This window comes from Mirounga leonina, unplaced genomic scaffold, assembly GCF_011800145.1.
Source record: "Mirounga leonina isolate KUSES-001 unplaced genomic scaffold, KU_Mleo_1.0 Mir_94, whole genome shotgun sequence".
In the NCBI taxonomy this organism is placed as follows: domain Eukaryota; kingdom Metazoa; phylum Chordata; class Mammalia; order Carnivora; family Phocidae; genus Mirounga; species Mirounga leonina.
The window spans coordinates 29,368,190-29,387,997 of record NW_023270855.1 but is presented as its reverse complement, the minus strand read 5'-3'; the positions used below and the strand labels follow the sequence as shown (position 1 = coordinate 29,387,997).

Sequence of the window (19,808 nt, the reverse complement as noted above, 5' to 3'; positions counted from 1 at the left end):
AGGCAAGCTTTAAAATTAAAACAAAACAAAACAAACAAAACATCCAGACCCAACAACTATATTTATTTTATGCTTGCTCATACAGGTGAATGCTATTTTTGTACATGAGTTAACTCAAAGTTTGTAGGCATCTAAAGTCTTTGGAAATCTTTTCCGAAGACAATAGGGAGATGTACTTTGGCTTCTAAACACTTACCTGGTGTGTTTCATTATTTAAAGGCAAAGATGTATGCTTTAGGAATACAGTCCACCACACTGAACACATTGTATATTTTGTACACAAACTACATGTATATATGTACCCCTCTGTATACCACAATACATATATACATATACATACGTATACATAGAGAGAGAGATTGGGAAGGTGGAGCAATGATACATGAAGGCATAATTTGTGTGCGTGCGCGCGTGTGTGTGAATAACTTTTTCGGCTCTGAGAGCAGAATTAAGCTGAAATTAAGAGGTAAATAAGAGAACTGCTACTGTATCATGCCTGGGCGTATGTGTGATGCATTTCTAGCTGATGAGCATGTTTTCTCTTGGAGCATTTAATTACTTTGTACTGGAATTAAACATGGTTCTAAGGATTATTGTTTTCTTGGTGGGGGAGGCAAGTCTACTTGTCAATTTCATTTGTGCGGTGCCACCGAACAGCATGGATCTATAGCCAAGATCCATGCTCAGGATTGAGTGATTTTCTAGAGTTCATTGAGCACTCAGAATATACAGTTGAGTACTGGTCAGTGGAAAAAAATCTTCATAATTCATTCTCTGGGTAGCAAAACCTCATCTTAATTGTACCAGGGCAAATTCCACTTCTTTAACCATAGCCCAGGGGCTTTTCTTGACCCAGGTATCCCCTGAAATCAGATGGGCAGCTTTTAAAAATTACTGATAGTCGGTCCCTCCCCATGAGATTCTGATTAATTGAGCTGGGGCGAGACCGTGGCATCAGCCATTTTTAAGAGCTTTCCACGTGAGTGCAAGCTGTAAGTGAATGCTAAGAACAAAGGGTGCTAACTTTCTGGACCAATCCGCCTTGCAATGAGCCTATTCTTCTCTCAACATATTCTGTCTGTACCACTCAGTTGGTACTTTCCACATAGGTTTTGTCCTTTTCATGATCACATATTCATATATTTTGCTTCTTTAGCAATTTGTCCTTAATAATATAACAGCCAAGCTTTGTTGAGAACTTACTATATGCCAGGCAAAACACCAGATGCTTTGCTTAATGTCGCTTTCCATCCCAACAACGACCATCTGAGGTAGATTCTATTGTTACCTCCCATTTACAGGACTAGACAGGTTAAGTAACCAGGTTGAGATCACAGAGCAATGAGGAGGTAAAGCTGGAATTAAAACTCAAGCTTCTCTGGCACAGAACCCAAGCTATTGGCCAATCTGCACTGTACCGTTTGAAGGCTAAGACTACCTTATGTCTCCTTGTCCTTCCAAAAAGCACTGAGGTCGTAGCCTCAGTGCTCAGCAGATAGGTAGTTTTTGATTGCTGATTGAAATTTTTGTGATTGGATGAAATTATTAGTTCAGGAAATAATCTTGTACATTTATCTAAAACCAAACCGAGTCTTCATATTCCAAAGTATGCTGAAGTTTTTAGTTGTAACTCCCCAAGTTAACAAATGAAAATGGAATTGAATTTATTTCTACTCTATGTATTTACCCTGAATGGCTTTTGACTGTGTAAGATTAAAATATTTTTATGATGATGGTTATTAGGGCAGTTTAGGATGATGATTAGCACTTACTGAAAGAAGTGCTTTTTGGAAAAGAAAAAAAAAATATCGGGGCGCCTGGATGGCTCAGTTGTTAAGCGTCTGCCTTCAGCTCAGGTCATGATTCCAGGGTCCTGGGATCGAGCCCCGCATCAGGGTCCCTGCTCAGTGGGAAGCCTGCTTCCCCCTCTCCCACTCCCCCTGCTTGTGTTCCCTCTCTCACTGTGTCTCTCTCTATCAAATAAATAAATAAAAATCTTAAAAAAAAAAAAAAAAGAAAAAATCTTCTTTGGAATATCAACTTCCCTTTGGTACCTCTTTGGAGGTATGGAAAATATCCATCCTTCCTTAGCCTGTAGCAGCCTCAGAGAATAATGTGATTACAAATCAAGCATGTGTCATTTTTCTTCTTTTACTTAAAAGCACAGCAACACAGCTGTGACTGAGGAAAATGATCTTCTTCGTATCCATGTCTTCAGAAATGTGTAGATTTCGTTCAACATCGTGGGAAAAGCCTCAACGTCCTGATCAGGGTAGGGCCTCTGGAGATGATCTGGTGGGCACCCAGAAAGAACATACTTACCGTCACTTAAGCCTGAAGGGCCCCCAATCTGAAAAGGATGTCCTAGAGGATGGAATAAAAAAAAATTCTAGCCCAACTTAATTTTATATGTCTGGAGGCATGTCCTAGGGTTTCCATGTTTGGAGGGTGTTGATTTGGCCCTTCTCATTCCTGACCGTGTACTGCTGGGTGCTTTGGAGATAGTTACACTCACCTCAAGGGGTCTTCACCCCATTCTTATGAGGATTTTCGGGGAAATCATGATTCTTTGGCACTCTCTCTATATATAAATACTGTATATATGGTTCACATACAGACAGTCGTAGAGGAAGATTAGTATCACTCTGGCCAGCTACGGGTTACTACGGTTGGTACTCATCTGCTGTGAGAAAGGGAAGTACAGACGGACATAGGAAACTGAGACAGGCTAAGGACAGAATCCAGGCAGGTGGGAGGCGCGTGTCGGGATGTAACTGCCGTCGTTGTTAGGTATATCAATCGCTTCATGCACGCACAAGAGAACCCCCACATTTACCCTGCCGTGGAGGGCCACCATTTCACAAGCAGTCCACTGGAAGTTGCTGTTACATTCCTTGGGTCAGTGTTAGAAAGCAGGAGCACCCAGGAAAAGTCCCAGTAGAAGACATGGTACTGGAAGGGCATGCACAGACTATGACAGCAGGTGGCTGGCTCATTCGGTTTAGTCACATACCTCTTTCCCCTGCCACGATCAGCCATGATTGAGTGGAACAGTAGAAAAACAGGGAGGAAATTTAAATATGCAATCAGGCATTAGTCGGGACGGTTGGATTTATGGTGTATTATATATTATTTAACTATACTGTCAATTTTCATTTATCATGGGAATGATCATTTTAAGTGCTTGAGAAATTACTTTTATGGAAAGCCTTGTTTCCCCTTTAGCTGTAGAATTAACTGGAGAGGAAGAGTGAAAATTAGTGCAATTTTCAAAAAGGTTATTTTAAGAGCAATGATTTTAAATCTCAGTTTTGAAACAAGAGCTGATGAAATAGTTTGACCATAATGGAATCTTGGAATCTTTTTTTTTTTTTTAAGGGTTGTGTTGTTTAAGTCCCTACAGGTTTGGGATTTAGTTAGCCTTGAAATCCCTTAGTTTACAATGATTATCAAAATGATCATTTTTGACAGTGGTTCGTAAAAAAAAAAAGAAAAGACAGAATGCTGTATCTATCTATTAGATGTATGTTGGCGAATTGACAGGTTGAACAACACAGAATAATTTGCTTCCGTCACTGTGTTTAGCAACCTAGGTCATCCGAGATTAACAAATGAAGACTCTAGTGCAAGCAGAGAGTAAATTACAGAGATAAATTCAAAAACATGGCCTGTGATCCACACACCAAATAAAATAAATAAAAACAACAGTGGTAGCAACAACGACAACCACAGAAGACCAAAAAGTATATTGTGTGTTCTGGACAATAACCATATGCTACTTGAATAAATTATCTTTAAAATATACTCACCTCTTCTGCTTCTTGCTAAAACATCTGAAAACTTAAGCTGAAATGGACAACATGTAACCACTTTTTGCTTGTTTTACACAACCTTCCAAAGGCTTCTCCTTGCAACACTTCCCCTTTCCTTCTGTTTGCAAGGCCAGTTAAAAGAAAATGGGTGTTAAGGAACCTTGTTCATGTCGCTGGTAGGATCAGTTCTGCACTTTCCAGCTAAGGGACACCCAAAAAGACATTTTCCCGCCATGCCTGCTCACCTCTGCGTGGTGCTCCTCATTCTGTTGGAGAACCTCAATGACTAGCTCAGCAAGGCGGATTGTGTCTTCCAGCTTTTTGGCAGGAGTGATTAACCGGCCTACATTTTCTGTAGTACAAGAATTTGTGTTAAAATTCAGCGAAAGCCTCAGGCTAGTTTTGTGGCCGTTAGAACGAACTAGTGGATAAGAAATGTCAAATAGTTACCAATTTTTTTTTAAAGTTTCATGCAGATGTTAAGTGCCACGTAATTAGTAGTGAGCAAACCATAAAGCCATTTTGTTATTATCACCATCGTCCTCAGAATACATATTAAGAAAAAGCAGTGCTCCAGCTTCGAATTTGCATATTAAGCTACCTTAAGTTTATGACAGCCCATTTCAAATTTAGTGACATTTTGTACACATGTTCTTTAAAGACAGCATAAATGTACTATCTTAGATCACCCTCTAGACTGCGTTCATGCTACCTGAAGTGGGAAGCTTACTCTTGATTGCTGTGACATTTGTTTCCTGCATTTATCCCCGAACATTTGATAATACAGCATTGTTTTTCATTACAGGTCTGCACGTTTAACAGGTACTGGAATGTTCATTTTGAACAAACAGAATCAAAGGTCTGGCTGTTTTAAGTTGTCCAGGGAGGAGACTGAAAGTTAAGAGACATTCCTGGGCCATTAGGTAGAAGGCAGGATAGAATCATTAAAAGGGTGTTGGGGGTGGATTACAGGATGAACTGGTGGGAGTTTGTGCCACCTGTTGGTGCAACTGAAATTTTATCAGGCGGGTGGCAACAATGTACTCAAAACTGTTTCTTTGTTTTTAGTTTTGATAGTGTTGATAGCCACAAACTTGACCTGGTTGATGCTGAATCTTTTGTAGAGCTGAATTCATGAATGTTTGGTAAGGTCATTATGTTACCAAAAATTAAAAACTTTTCTCCTGGGGAAAAACAGTAATATTTAAAATACAAAGATTTTCTTGGCCAATGAAATTGCTTCAATTTAACCAGTCTGTACTCACAGGGGATCTTCTATTTCATGTTGAAACCTTCAAACTTTGAAGCCTCAGAGTCCTTTGGAACACATAGAGTGTAATGGCAATAAGGATCTGTTAGTGTGAGTCCATGGGCAGGTATATATGTGCACAAAAAGACTGCCAAAACTTATTTTTATCTCTTCATCTAAAGCAGATATATCTTGGCTTCAGGATTTTCCTAGCTAAAGGAAATATTCAATACTTGACAAGAAGGTTTTGTTGTTGTTTGTGGTGTTGTTGTCTTGGGGTGGGTGGGGTTTAAACAAAGTCATGGGTGACTGCTGATTTACAAAAGAAATTTAAGAGAGCCATATAATTTTCTTTTGTACATTTGTTAGACAGGTGATGAACATGTCAGATGATTAGTAATCTGGGATTTAATAATGAAAAACAAATTCAGTGAAGCACTATGCAAAAAGAGTGTCTCAGCCAATGGAAACTAAGAATGGTAAATGGGGTTGGGTAAGATTGTCAAAGTACTGAAAATTTCAGTCCAACAAGGTCCAATGACTGGTGTGAAAGTGGGCTTTCTGGATTCAGGCCGATGGATCCCTCCCTTGTCTCTACTGTGTACAGGTGGAAATGTGGCTGGATATGGTTAGGGCATGAAGGGGGGAGCGGCGGGGAACATAAATATACAGATCAGGTGGGGAATATCCAACACTCAGAGGAAGGAAATGTGCCGAGTTTAGGGTTGATAGCTCATTGCCTGGTCCGGAGCAATAAATATGTGGAGAGAGAATGAGTGACAAGATTGACTTCTACGCTTTTGGGGCACCTGGCCTGTGTATAGTTTCATAAATGGGCTATCATAATTTCATCAGTAGACTTTCAGGCATTTCTACAAACATACTGTGTATATATGTTTGAGTAATATGTGTAGAATGAGGTATTTGCATTTTGATAGTAAATATGCATAAGCTACTATTTTTTATTAGTTGGTATTCACATTTACCCATCAATTTGCAAATTCCTCATCCTATGCTTATTACCCATTCGACACATACACCCACATACACACATCACACACTTACATACATTTTCTAGTAACCAGACAAGCCTGCACATTAATACAAATCTGCAGGAAATCCCACTTGGGGCACATCTTTGAAATCTCTTGCTTTGAGAATAAAGAACATTCTTGCTATGAGGCGAGAACATTGTCCTTTGCATGGAATACTCACCAAATCTAGGGGAGTTCTAGCTGTACATGACATATGATATAGACATGAAGTAATTCCCACCAATATTTTTATGTATTTTCATTTAAAGACCGTGAATGATTTTTATGTTTGGAGAAATCCAAGATGCTTAAGCTAGGACCACCTGAAGATTTGTTTTGATATGCAGTACTCTTAGACTGACTACAATATATATTGGTAGATACACATAAAGTGTACATGTGCATGCAACCATTCTAAGTGTGAGCACATGTACACAGATATGTGTATGCCTGATGTATATATACAAACAGTATGTTTAATAAAACCTTTTGCAAGTTTACTTTAACATGCAACCATTAAAATAAGCAAGTTTAGGATCCTTTAATCTAGGATGCTTGATCTTCCAATTAACCCACGTAGCAGACTTCCATTTACCATTAATTAGCTGCAATACCATTATCTATAGATCAAGCCACTTTATTGAGACATGACGCTGTTTTCTTCTTCATTTGCATATCTAACTGACTAGCTAAGTGGCAAAAATGGTGCTAAAAACAACTTCTCTAAGATGTTGTCTTTAAAGAAAATATTGTGCAAAATCCTCTAGCACGTCCTCCCTCCCCCCGCCCCCCCCATCAGAGGTCAAGAAGAAATTTGTGCTTAGACATGATTTTTTTTTTTTGTCACTTCTGCTGTCTTGAAATGGATTGCAACATCACTATCACCCAATCTTGTACTAGCTGGAGCACTGAAGAAGGGGAGCTGTAACTACCATATACTTAGTAAACATTTCATACAACAGAACTGAAGCTCATAACATATAAAAAAAATCGTCATGCAAAATGTTATGCAACAACAATGTTATTTTGTGCTGACATTGAGATTTGAAAATGTTGCATATGTCAGACATAGCTAGACAAAAAAATGTGGACATTTGGAAATAAATGCTCTCTTTCGACTGTCTCAAAACCTACAGTGTCAAACTTGAGAGCCTGAGCCTCAGCTTAGTGTTCCAAACCGAAACAAAATTTCAAGAAGAAAAATGAACAGAAAAGCAAACTAAACTAAAAAGCTGCTGAATAAAGTAATGGTAGAAGTTTACAGTACTTGGTTGTGGCCTAGGCATGCCTTTGAGCCTCCGATATAACATGCTGGTCTGCTTTTGGGTGGGTGGAGGAGGCCCAGGAGGTGGCGGGGGAGCTGCTCAGGGAGGTGAGGAGAGACAGTAAAAAAAGGAAAGAGACAACGTGACTTTCACAAAGGTGACCAGGAAGATGATAAAGTCTGAAAAGAAAAACCAAACAAGCAACAATGATAGAACACAGACGGAGGACTGCTGCTTTCCTGGAGTTACTGCAGTATTACAGAGGTGTGACATTGTGTGACAAGGGACGGGACTCTTACCAGCGTCACCCATACTACCCTACCGAGACACTCAGAGGCTGAACGCAAACACTGGATGCCTTTCTCCAGATGGATACACATGAATGATGATGGCAGCATCATTGACAGAAAGAAGATACACTTTTGTTCAATGAAGAACGCCTCTATGTGAATAGCTGCTTCCTCTTCCCAGTGATCAGACTTGACGGATTCATAGCTTGAAGATCTGGCTTCTCACCCTCAATACGCTACTTAACTTTCTCATGTAACCTTCCACCTTCTCCTTAAACCTCTCTGTGCTTCCGGTTCCTCAGCTATGAAGCGAGAATATTAGTATCTTTCTTTACATACCTTGCGGGGCTGATGATAAGAGCAAATAAAACAGTGCGTGGACAGATCTCTGTAAAGCCTAAGGTGCCTAAAAACGTTTACTGTTCTCTCCAACACTGTGAGAAGGCAGGAATTAATTGCTTTACAAAAGCAGATGAAGGGCCATTATTAGTTCAAGTGATCTAGGGAATATTCTTGCTCCCTTTGTGGAATTTCAACATGTCAAAATCTGTCATTTTGGGGAAAAATGTGTGGTATCTGATTGTTTCCAGCTCATTTAATTATTTTCAATTTGAAATTCTCGTGGCTTTTATATTGTGGGTTGAATCATATATAAAAACTTGCCAGCTTATCAAATATGTTACTTGCTATTCCAAATGTTAGAATACTGTAATCAGCACTTGACCCATCTGTCATGTGGTTTACGATAACAGCACAGCAAACATCCTATAACAATAGCCTCTCCTTCAATACACACACAGAGCACTATCAGCTTCTACAATTCTCTCTCTTTAATGAGTGTCTCATTAACCTTAGACCTGGTCCTTTTTAATAGTTCCTCATTTATAAAGCAATCTGTATGGTGAGGGGGGACATACTACATTGCCAAGTTTGCTTCTTGGTTTGCTTGAATTTTCAGCTGGGAAAATGAATTTTACTGCAGGCTTATAGGAAATGGAATTCTAGCAACATTGATAAAAATATAAGAAATAAGGCTAAATATAATATTCTGGTAAAACCATCTATTGAAAGAAAAAGTTGATGAGGTCTTTTGCTTGTGGGACCACCTCAGTGTTTTGAATGCAGGACTAAAAAAAATATTTACCAGTCTCCTCTTATTTAAATCTTTTGTTTGGAAAATACTGTGCCTAAGTAGAATTTGGAAAAATCAGTGTTGAATTAAAGCTATTTAGAGGACGGCAACTACTGATCCTTTATAAAAAAGTACTCCATATTTTAATATATTTGTTAAAATCTGGTTTTCCACTTACAGCTGTACTGAAAGTTAGGTGCATCTCTGGTAACACATCTTCATGGCTCTTTCAGTGAATGTGTGTTACCTGAGCATGCAATTCTCATGGCAACTTCTTACCCAGATAGCTGAGCCTGTGTAGAGAAACACTTGACCTGGTGGTTTATAAAACAATGAAATGTCCCCGGGCTGATCCAGAACCCACCCATGAGGCAGCCGATACATATTTCAGCTCAGTGGGTCTTGATGAAAATTCGTAAAGGGATTCCCTCCTGCCAACTGCCTGTCCAGAATTCTGACAGTGAGGTTTGCCACCATAGAAAAACACGCTCCCTATTTTTTTTCCTCGCAGAGCAAAACAAAAACATCATACCTTGGTTTCCAACTTCATTTACCCAATTACCATTGCTCATGTTTACACAATTAAATCTGCTTGGCTTCCAAAGAGAGAGTTAAATGTGACTGCAGAAAAACAAAAAGAGAATTCCTCTACATGCTCAGCTAAGCCAAGGAAGAGAAGCATCCAGGAGTGAGAGACACTCCAATTAGCCCTTAAATAACCTGACCATCTCTGCTTCCAGCGAGGGAATTGCCAGTCCCTGAAATATCATATGAGAGATGGATATGGTTGATGGAAAGCCCACTTACCACCAACTTCCAATCTATTGATGTGTTGCTGAAGATGACAGTGTTAGTATTATGCTATCACTGGAAATAACTAGCCTGTAGCACTTTGCTACAATTTGGGAGTGGTGGTGGTGGGGGGGGTGGGGGGCAAGAGCTAGAGTAGGAATAGAAAGCTAAGTAGATTGCCACGACCTGCTTTCCAGAGTACCCTGCCTCTCTAAAATGATGGGTCCATGGAGCATAATTCAGCATAATTTCTTCAGTGAGGTTATCCATTATATACACTTGATGCCTTGCATCTTCATCACTCCCTTTCAGAAGATTTCATCTCTAGCACAGTATAAAGTATATGGTAATAAAGATGTGGATGAATCATGGGTTGTTTTCTCTACTATTTTCCTGGTAGCCATCTTTCTCTTCCCTATAAGGCCATGGGTGGCATGGCCTATCCATTCTATCCCCAAAATGTCTCTTGATTTTTTCTTCCACTGTATTAGGTCATGTGCCCACACTCTTGCTGAGGGGGTAGACATGCAATTCATCTCATCATCTCTACCTCAACTGTTGCTAAAGACTGCCAGCCAGCCTTTAGTCCCGTTCCTCCTCTGAAGTTCATTGTCTATGTAGCAGCCAGAGTGACCTCGTAAAGCACACATCTGAGCCTGTCATACCCCTGCTCAGAAGCCTTTACGAGATCCCTTCATAACAAGAGCTATACCTTCATATGCCATAACAAGAGTGCCTTTATAACAAAGGTCCACCTCCTCTGTTGATACCTCTACTTGAGCACATATGGCCCTTAAAAATAGCAAATCATATTCAATGTCAGTCTCTACCTATGCCCAATGAATTTTGTATTTCTAGGGGCTAAAGAAGTTCCTGGCAGGACCCTGGGGCTGGTCCTCAAATACTGGTGGAAGGAAATCCTCAGTGGATTCTACCCAATGCAGTGCTTTGATGGAAAAACAAATACTCTGTAGTTGCAATATGCTTATAGCTATACAATAACTTTATCTGTTACCAAAAGCCCCTGGCTACTTAACAAATATACTAAACTAAATCACTGAATAGTAAACATCATAACTTAAACTTCCAAATCAGAGAACAACTTCGGGTGTCTTGATGCAATCAAAAATGATTTAAGATCATTTAAAATACTTTTTATTTAAATTACATTGCATCAACAAGGAAGAAATAATGCTATTACAATATGTTTCTTCTCTAGTTTTGTATCTTTGTACCCTAAATCAGGCTTTGCTCTTAAGACTGAACTGTTGCACTTAAGAAAAATAAACTTAATTTTGGATGGACACAGTAGTGGACATCTGTTATTCAAGTATGTACAGTAACCTTCCTCAGGAGAATTGCCTCTCTACTCCACATGGTTCTGGTGGGAATGTCAGGCAATAACTTCCACAAATACAAGGGCAGTCATATGAGCCAAGCCAGGCCAACCACAGCACCCCACTTGATCATGGGTGATATGATTGGTTCAGGGATTAACATGTGACTCAAGCTGGGCCAATGAGGCCCTTCTCTGAAATATTATACAATTGCCTGGAAAGGAAAATTCTTATTCTTCTAGGGTCGTCTGCTAGGATAAAAGCCTGGTGCCATCTATAGCCATGTTGTTCCCAACCCCTCTATCATGACTCCCAGTCACATTAAAGAAGCCTGCCAGCAGTTGGAGAGATCAAAACACACTAAAATTCTTTATCCCTGAGTCCAGTTCCTCCATGCATTTCCTAGCTACGTGGGGGAAAAGTTCCCTTCTTGCCTAAGCTTTTTGAGTTTTTTGTTTTTGTTTTTTTTGTTTTCTTTTTTGTCACTTGCTATAGTAAGAATCCTGCTTTAATGATTAAATATCCATGCAGTCCCCAAATAAGCTTTTATGTATATGATCACAAGCTCTCTGGGGCAGGATCCTGGCGCATTTGGAAGGATGGTCAATAGAGGCAAACACTTCAACAAGGACAGGAATACCCCATACAGTTCTTGGGGAATCAGCCCTCGACTTCCAGGACATCTCCTCTTGGGAATGCTTCAAAGACCCTGGCTTAGGTAAAATCTCCTTGTACTGCCTTCCTGCAGCACCTTACATTTCCCTTTACATTTCAGCAGAATATAATTACTTGTTTTACATTTGTGTTCTCTACCTTATTATAAGCTCCCAGGTAGGGACCAAGGCTACTTTTGCTCATTGCTCTGGTGCCTGGCAGAGCTCCTGGAACTTTGTGGGTATTTAACAGATATATGTAGAGCTTTATTGCAATGTTTTATTTTGAAGTTTATGATAAAACAATAAATCAACTTCCCCCTAGATTTCATTGACATCCCAATGGCAATCCCTGGGTCAGTAGCTTCAGCATCATGTGGGAGCTTGTTAGAAATGCAGATTTTTCAGGTCCTACCCAAGACCTACCAAATCAGAATCTACGTTTTTAACAAGATCCTCAGGGACTTGTATGTACGTTGAACTTTGAGAAGCATTGTTTTATATTCTATTTCCGAAATCAAATAATATGTCTACACTACACATCTGGATTTAGAAGTTTCTTTTTAAATAAAATAAATGATAACAGCTAATATATATAATGAGTATTTACTATGTGCCAGGTAGTGTGCTAAAAGCTTTATTTGGAATATGTATTTTAATCTTGCCAGCAACCCTTTGGTGGAGGAACCATTATCAGCCCTTTTTACAGAAAATAAAAATGAGGCTTAAAGAAACTCATTGGACCCAAAATAGTGATTTAAGTTTTTGGTGTAACAATTCCTGAGTGCTCAGGCTGGTTCTGAAGTAGTGTTTTCTTGGAGCTGTACATAAAGGATGCTAACTGGACATCATCAGCTGTCATACTGAAAACTCATGCCAGCTAATGGATTATGGGTGGGGCCATTATCTTGTGGCTGAAAGATAAGGTGGGCCATGGGGTGGGGGCTCCTGAATATGTGCAGGACCTTGGACCTATGGGAAGTTTGACTGGAGACAGGAAAAGCTACAAAGTGTTGACTACAGAATCTGCTTGGCAGTCCTTTGGATGTGTTTGACCTGCTCTAGCAAGTTTCTGTGAATTGTAGAGAAAAACAAATCCTCAGTTCTTTGGCAATCTTAGAGAATCTCAACTGCTCAAGAAGACGTCCCAATGAAAGGATTTTGATAATGATCTGGTCCCGAAAGGACTGCTCTGGTTTCTGTTTGTTTGTTTGTTTTTTGTGTTCTTCCTGGATCAAAAGTTGTAGACACTTTGGAACTCAGTCACTGAATGAATGGATATTGTCCAAATTGGAAAGGCTGCATGGTGGAAAGAAACAAAAAGGGATGTTTTTGAATTTAGAAAGATCTGGGTTCAAATCCTTCTTGAGAACGTCACTTATTCTCTCTGAATTTGTAAAAGGGGCAATAATGAAGCCTTATTTATAGGACTAAAGTACAGATTGAATTAGATCCTCCATGTAAAGTCCTCAGCATAGTGCTTGGGCCCATAGGTGGGCTATCTATCTATCTATCTATCTATTTATCTATCTATCTATCTATCTATCTATCTATCTAATCATATAATTCCTTGGCATATTTGAAGGAAAAATTGTTTTATTTCAAGTTCCAGTAGAATCCTTATGATGCTCAGAAAATTATGCAAGTATTTAGCCAAGAATTGAGGCAAAACAGCAATAGTAGTGTAGACTTTCTCAGAGCTTACTGGGTTCAGAATGTGTGACAGCTTAAATGAAATGTATTTAAAATTATAGAATTCATTTGCAGGAGTCACAGTTTTTCTTTCATAGAGTAGCAGCCTTTTACATCGTTTTTTTTTTAAGAGACTGTAATGAAACAGAACATTTAATTTCTAATAATGCCACCAGACAGAAAGCATAAGTCCACCAAAATGCCATATGCCGAGTCCCATAGCTTCTTGAAGTACAGCCTGACTAAAGAACTCTGTAGCTGTCCACCCCAGGTTACACAGGTGACTCCAGCTGTGCCCTGCCCCCTCCATCAGTTGGTTTTGCATACCCATCTGCATGTTTTTGCTTTGTTCCCCCTAAGAAAATTGAAGAGGGAAGGGGAGGGTAAGAAAAAAAGATGTAAAGGTCAGGGAAGAAGCAATTACGATGATTGCGATTTAGGTCTGCTTTGCCTAGAAGAGGTCCGGGACATACCAAGCTTCAAACCATCTCTGCTTTGACCTTAACCTTTTAGGTCTAGTTTTATTCTCTTTCTGCTACCCAGTTCTTTCTGTCCATCATGGTATGGACAGGATGATTTTTCTGGAATGTAAATTACCAAGCTACTCCCTTGCTTAAAAAGCCTTCACCTTTGGAAGTGAGACCTGTGGAGTTTTTCCCTTGAAAAATCCATATGCATGCAAACATTGGCATAGATTCCAGGTTAAGAACCTCTGGCCCAGGAGATATAATCTGAACCCCATTATTAAGGCATATATCAGACCTTGCCTCCTGCATGCATTGCCATCATCAGCACCCATTACTGCCATCATTGCACCTTGTCTTGCAATCACACTGAATTACAGAGTATTTAAGAGTGTGGCCTCTGTCTGGGCTCAGGTTCTGGCTCTACCACTTACTCTGTTAGGAGTGTGTTTTTAACCTGTGCTTCAGATGGCTCCTCTCTAAAATGTGAATAATAGTAGTATCTAACTCATAAGGGGTTTTGAGGATTAAATGAATTAATACATATAAAACACTTATACCTGGCACATAATACACATTGAATAAGAATTAGCTATTTTTTTAAACAATTAGCTATTTTTATTAGCTATACAGTTTTGTGCATTTGCACATATTCTATCTAGGATGCCTTTCCACTTTCCAATCCCAGCTCCCTTTCACTGATTCTGATTTATCTTTCAAGATGCATTCAAGCTCACCACCCTTGTGGAAACGTCCATGGTTTTCTGATAATGCACTCTTACACATCACTCTATCAATTGGTGTTACCGTGTACTGAATTTGTAATTTACACTTAGACACCCATTTGCATATATGCTCCATAAGGTTAACAGCTACTTCCCTCTTGTTTACTAGTCCCTGGCTTTCACAACTGTACCTGGCATATGGTAGGCTCCCACTAAGCACTTGTCTAATGAATGAATAAATGAATGAATGGATGAGTGGATGGACGGATGGATGGATGAATGAATGAATGAATGAATGAATGAATACCTTCTCTTTCAGGGAGAGAAAGGCTCATGTGTTTTGAACATAGGTTTGTGAGTCTTCAAATACCTCTTGCTAGCTTGGTGCTTGGCATGTGCACAAAACTGCTTTCTGAATTGATCTGAACTGCATTCAACTTTGATTAAATGAAATATGTTTCATTACCTTTTGAGGATTTTTTAGACTTAAAAACAATGATCAAAAGCATGTATTTATTAAAGTTTTAAGTTAAAGCTTTCCTCAAAATATGCTCAGAAGTTTGGGGACCAAACAAGAAGAAAATTTCCAAAGCCAGAGAACTCTCTAAGATCTTTCCTCTCATGAAACTCCAGCAACAGCCTGTGCTCAGCCACCCTCTGCGTGCATCCTGTCTCATCACACGATACGTACAAGAACAACATGGACACAACTTCTCTCTGTCTTGGCTGATAAACATTCATCAAAGAACACAAACTTCTCATTAGGGCAGAAAACAGAAAAAATAAATGAAAAACAAAGAGGAAGAGTAGTTCGGTTCAGTAACTTTTGTTTTTTTTTTAAGCACATGAGGCCAAATCACTGAATCCTGAAACCAAAGATGAAACGAAGCTCCGCAGCAAACCAGAGTTCTGTTCCTTCAAAGCTTATGCCTTTACATAAATTCTGCTCTATAGAGGTCAACATCTAATGGGCAAGAGATATAGTTAGACAGCACAAATTAACTCCTTAAGTATCATTGCAACCCCACATCAGTCTTTGGGAGCCCATACGTTAAGGAGCTCTTAAAAACAAAAACGAAAACAGAAACTCAATATAACTCAACAGTCCTGATAGTTTGTAATGCATATACAGTTGGTTCACCTGCATCCTTTTGATTCTCTATTTGAAAGAGAGAGCACAACAAGGAGAGAAGAGAGAGAGAAACAAGAACACATATGCAGGATTAATGAGCAAATGGACCAAAATGCCCCCCACTTATGTGTGATACATGATATTGGAAGGAAAAGGTTGCCCTTGGGTTCCCACCGCCCCGAAGTGTGGGGGCCAGCAAAAAAAGGCTCCTTCACAGAGGTGGAAAATGCTGCACAAATAGAAAATTAGTAAAATTAAGTTTAATGTGAAATCAAGCTATGAAACATACACGAACTCTCCAAGTGACAATTAAGTCATATGTTCTAGCCAGAGCTTAGAGGACAAGGACAAGTCAAAATCTCCAGAGAGAACAAGGAAAAGCTTCCCAGCTTGAAAGAGAATAGACAGGAGGCATATAAGATCTAATTTTTACAGAGAATGGACCACCTTGCGTGATCTTATACCCAAAATAGTTTGACATCTTAAACATGGAAAAGAAGGCATGATTTTGCCCCAACTGTCCTTTATCTGACACCTAACGCATTGCTCCCGGCCTAGCGGCTACCTTTTCATTGTGTACCAGTGACAAGCACTTTACAAATTGGGGTTACACACAAGCAAAGTAAAAATGCATTCAGGTCACAGACAGAGAATAACTGAAAAACTTATGGACAAATCTGAGTTTACCACAAACAAATGGCTTAATTGTCTAACCTGTTTTAGGCTGATAAAAAGTGACTGGACTTCTCACACTGGGTTTCACAGACAGAATCAACAGACAAGCCAATGCTAAAAAACTTGAAGCAAGGAGAGTGAGTTGGTTTGGATCTGGATTTTCTTGAAATAATGAAAACAGAAAGAGTGAAGACAGCATGGCGAGGAGGTGGTAGGTACTCACGAATGGTTAAATCCATCACTTGGGAGGCCAAGCAGAAGACAGGATGCTCATACATTTCTCTCTTTTTCCCTATAAAAGAGGATTTGGGCATGCAAGAGGCTTAGGTCAGAGGTAAAGAGGTTAAAGGTCATAGGTTAGAGGAATACGTTACATTAGCTCAAAGGAAAATAGCCACAGAGTATTTTGGGATAAACACAGGATAAAAGAAAAAGGAGTTTCAAAATTGGAGATCTACTGGATTAACCATTCAGCATGCCGTGAGTCACGTGAGTCACGAGAGAGATTGTGACCATGATTTTACACGTCTCTTTAGAATTGTTTGCAAGAGTACAATGACCAAAAACATCATGAGTAAAGGGAAACAGAATTTCATTGATTTAAGGCTCCAAGATACTAAGGATTTCAGACTTTAGTATCTAAGGCTCTTGAGGTATTTCTTCATAAACATAGTCTCCAGCAATATCACTACAACTTCTTTCCAAAATTCTCAGGGGACTAAGCTGTTAGTGCTCACAGAGGGGCTCAAATGTAAAAATGTAAGATTTCTTTTCTGAGCATAGGATCGGAACCTTGTAAAAGAAAGTTGTTTGGTAGTAATATCTTCAAAGCTGCAATGTCTCAGCCTACGGTGGACTATGTTCATGAAAGAAAACCTGATACATGCAGCCAGAGGATGTTGGGTTGTCTGAATTAACAATCCCAGCATGCTTTGAAATTGGTGTCACAGCCACTTTTGCAGAGGTAACATCACAAAGTGGCTGAGCCAATCACGGACAAGGAAGGAGAGAAGCGGAAGAGAGCAGGTAGTGTGGAATGAGGTACTTCTCTGAAAAGAGAGTTGGAAAAAAAAAGATTGGTTTCTTCAAAGAATCCCCAGACCTAAAAGTCACAGTGCAAAAGATAATTAACACAACCAAGAAGAATTGAGGCACAAAAGGAAATTACAGATCAGCTGATCTACTTTGGAAATGAATGCATTTTTACTTACAGATCTTAAAGTTTGTTTTTGGATATATTTATCTGAAAGAAGAGAGCAGATCTTACCAAAAGACTAGTAATAGCTAGACCAAGGCCTACGAGGCAGCAGCCATGGCAACCGAACGTTTCTTGATCCCATCCCATCTCTGGCCTTGCCTAGAATTATTAGGTACCTGGTTGACTTTACCAAATACAACCAATCATTATGTCCTGGGAAGGTAAATGCTAGAACAATGATTTGCTAACATAGCCCTTTAATGATCTTCTTGTTCCTCTATTTTTGTCACTCATTACCAAGTCAAGAGTTGATAAACATCCTTTTAGTGCCCAATTCTTAAGTGTTTCTCCCTGGGTGCATAGCAATGAATTCATTACCACTGGTACACAATTTGCATTGTCAGACAGACAAAATTGAGAGAGGGAGGACATGTAATGTACAGAACACTGCGATTTGACATGATCTTAACCTAATTCTCTAAGGAAACAAGGACTTCAGCAGGGTAAGTGATAGGGTTTTGGTGGTTGGTTAGACTTTTTTTTTTCCCCAGTCAAGTCCTGAAGGCAGACAATGGGCATTTGCTGGTTTTAGTCAGGTGTTTCACATGTGAGAGAACATCAGATTCCAGAATGCGGACACACTGAGTTTTGCACACAGAACTTCCACATTTATACACTTACACCACTGGTCAAGTTGGGTGTGGTTTTCAAATCACCCTATAGCAGCCAACAGGGTAACAATGAAAAGTGATTAATACCTTTGCAAATGAATAGGTCCCAAAGAACCATATCTTCTCAAGTAGAGTTTACTCAAAGTGTCTTTTGGGTGATTACTTGGTCATCAGTGCCTGCTTCCCTAAAACTTGAGAGGGCAGTGGTAACAACCATCCTAGGTCTGGAGCAACAAGAATGAATGAGATCTAAAGCAAACCAGGAGCCATCAGAGACAGCTGGACACTAACCTGCCATCAAGTTTGAAATGTTACCAAAAGACAAGATACTTTCAAGGGGCAAGAAAGAGTTAAGCAAAATCTTGATGTTTCGTTCCATGCTTGTTCTACCTCCACAGTGCTTTGTTTTTCTCTACTTAAAGAAGTTAACAATCCTACAGAACTCTTTCATAGGAAAACAGTCACAGAGCAAACTTAGTGACAACACAGACTCTCAGGAGGACCTTAGTTATCTGATCACATCCTATATTCAGTATTCTTCCCCTACAAAGACTGTTCCCTGTGCCCCTGTTCTTCATTCATTTATCTGGCCACAGCCAAGGAAGTGTTCACATTTCAAGTGCTTTCAAGTTTCAATTTAACATACTCAGATGGACCACTCTTTTCTGGTGCCCATTAGAAAAGACAGATTCTTCTTCCCCAGGGAGGTATACCAAAATTTAAATTAAAAAATGGGGGCAGAAGGGAGCCTTACCTTCGATTTTAGCATATTCTGATAGCCGGGAATAGTTGACTAAAGCAGCCTGCTCTAGACATTTCCGGATGACTGTTTTTACCTCCTCTTGTGGTACTGGGGTCACGATATCTTTCATCAAAACCTTTCAGTGGAAAGAAAAAAGATTATTAAGATGGTTCAACCAAATGTGTTACTCATTTATATTTCTTAAAGAGCTCAAGTTTAAAATGAGTTGTGAATGCCTCCTTGTGACTTAATATTGATTGAGAGCCATCGTTAAAAAGAAAACACAGAACTGTAATGCACAGTTAGGATGGCAAAGCCCATCTATGAATCGGGGAAGGGCCAGGAACATATCTTCAATATATGCTAACTATTTGGGAGTCTGGAGATAAAATATCTAGAGTTTTGGCAGTTTCCTTGCGTTTATTCTGGTATTTGATGAATGGTAAACGAAGCCTTGAAAAATGACAAACTAGGTCATTCAACTACAATATTTCATTACGATTATGTTCGTGTCTGTATCTATGTAATCTGTCTTTTACTTTCATTCTTACCCTTTCCAAGAGTGATAGAGTAGCTTTTAAAGCACCTTCAGGTCGACCAAATGGAAAGCAATACCTAAAAAAGAGAAAATTCTTCAGGTTGCCCAAATATATTACATTTTAGCATGAAATATGCTGCAATTTGATTCCTATAGCAACTCTTTCTGAGGAACAGAAAATGCTTTTTATTTTGTCACGTTGTGTTATGTTAATCTGAATTCACACCATATATGTGTGTATATAATGTATATATGTGTATGTGTGAATAATGACTAAAGAGAGACTCTGCAAATGTCTGCAGCAGAAAAGAATATTTAGAGTGATGACATAAGGCTCTGTTTAGATTTCTATTGTGAAGGAAAACCATTTGTTAGCTCACATGTGACCTTCTATATGATTATAGAGA

The 19,808-nt window shown here is 39.3% G+C and overlaps 1 protein-coding gene across 7 annotated transcripts in view; it reads right to left on the bottom strand.

Moving 5' to 3' along the window:
- CADPS (calcium dependent secretion activator) overlaps positions 1-19,808 on the bottom strand; it is a 476,998-nt gene that overhangs the window by 96,402 nt on the left and 360,788 nt on the right. For 3 of the 7 annotated variants that reach the window (XM_034997163.1, XM_034997166.1, XM_034997164.1), the window contains 3 exons: positions 19,415-19,478; positions 18,876-18,999; positions 4,058-4,164 (listed from right to left, as the gene is read on the bottom strand). In XM_034997163.1, the coding sequence (XP_034853054.1) occupies positions 4,058-4,164; positions 18,876-18,999; positions 19,415-19,478 (295 nt within the window). Of the gene's footprint in view, positions 1-3,013; positions 3,023-4,057; positions 4,165-8,794; positions 8,804-15,586; positions 15,605-16,475; positions 16,545-18,612; positions 18,625-18,875; positions 19,000-19,414; positions 19,479-19,808 lie in introns of all 7 variants that reach the window. The other 4 variants (XM_034997162.1, XM_034997165.1, XM_034997161.1 and 1 more) reach the window with 4 other exon arrangements.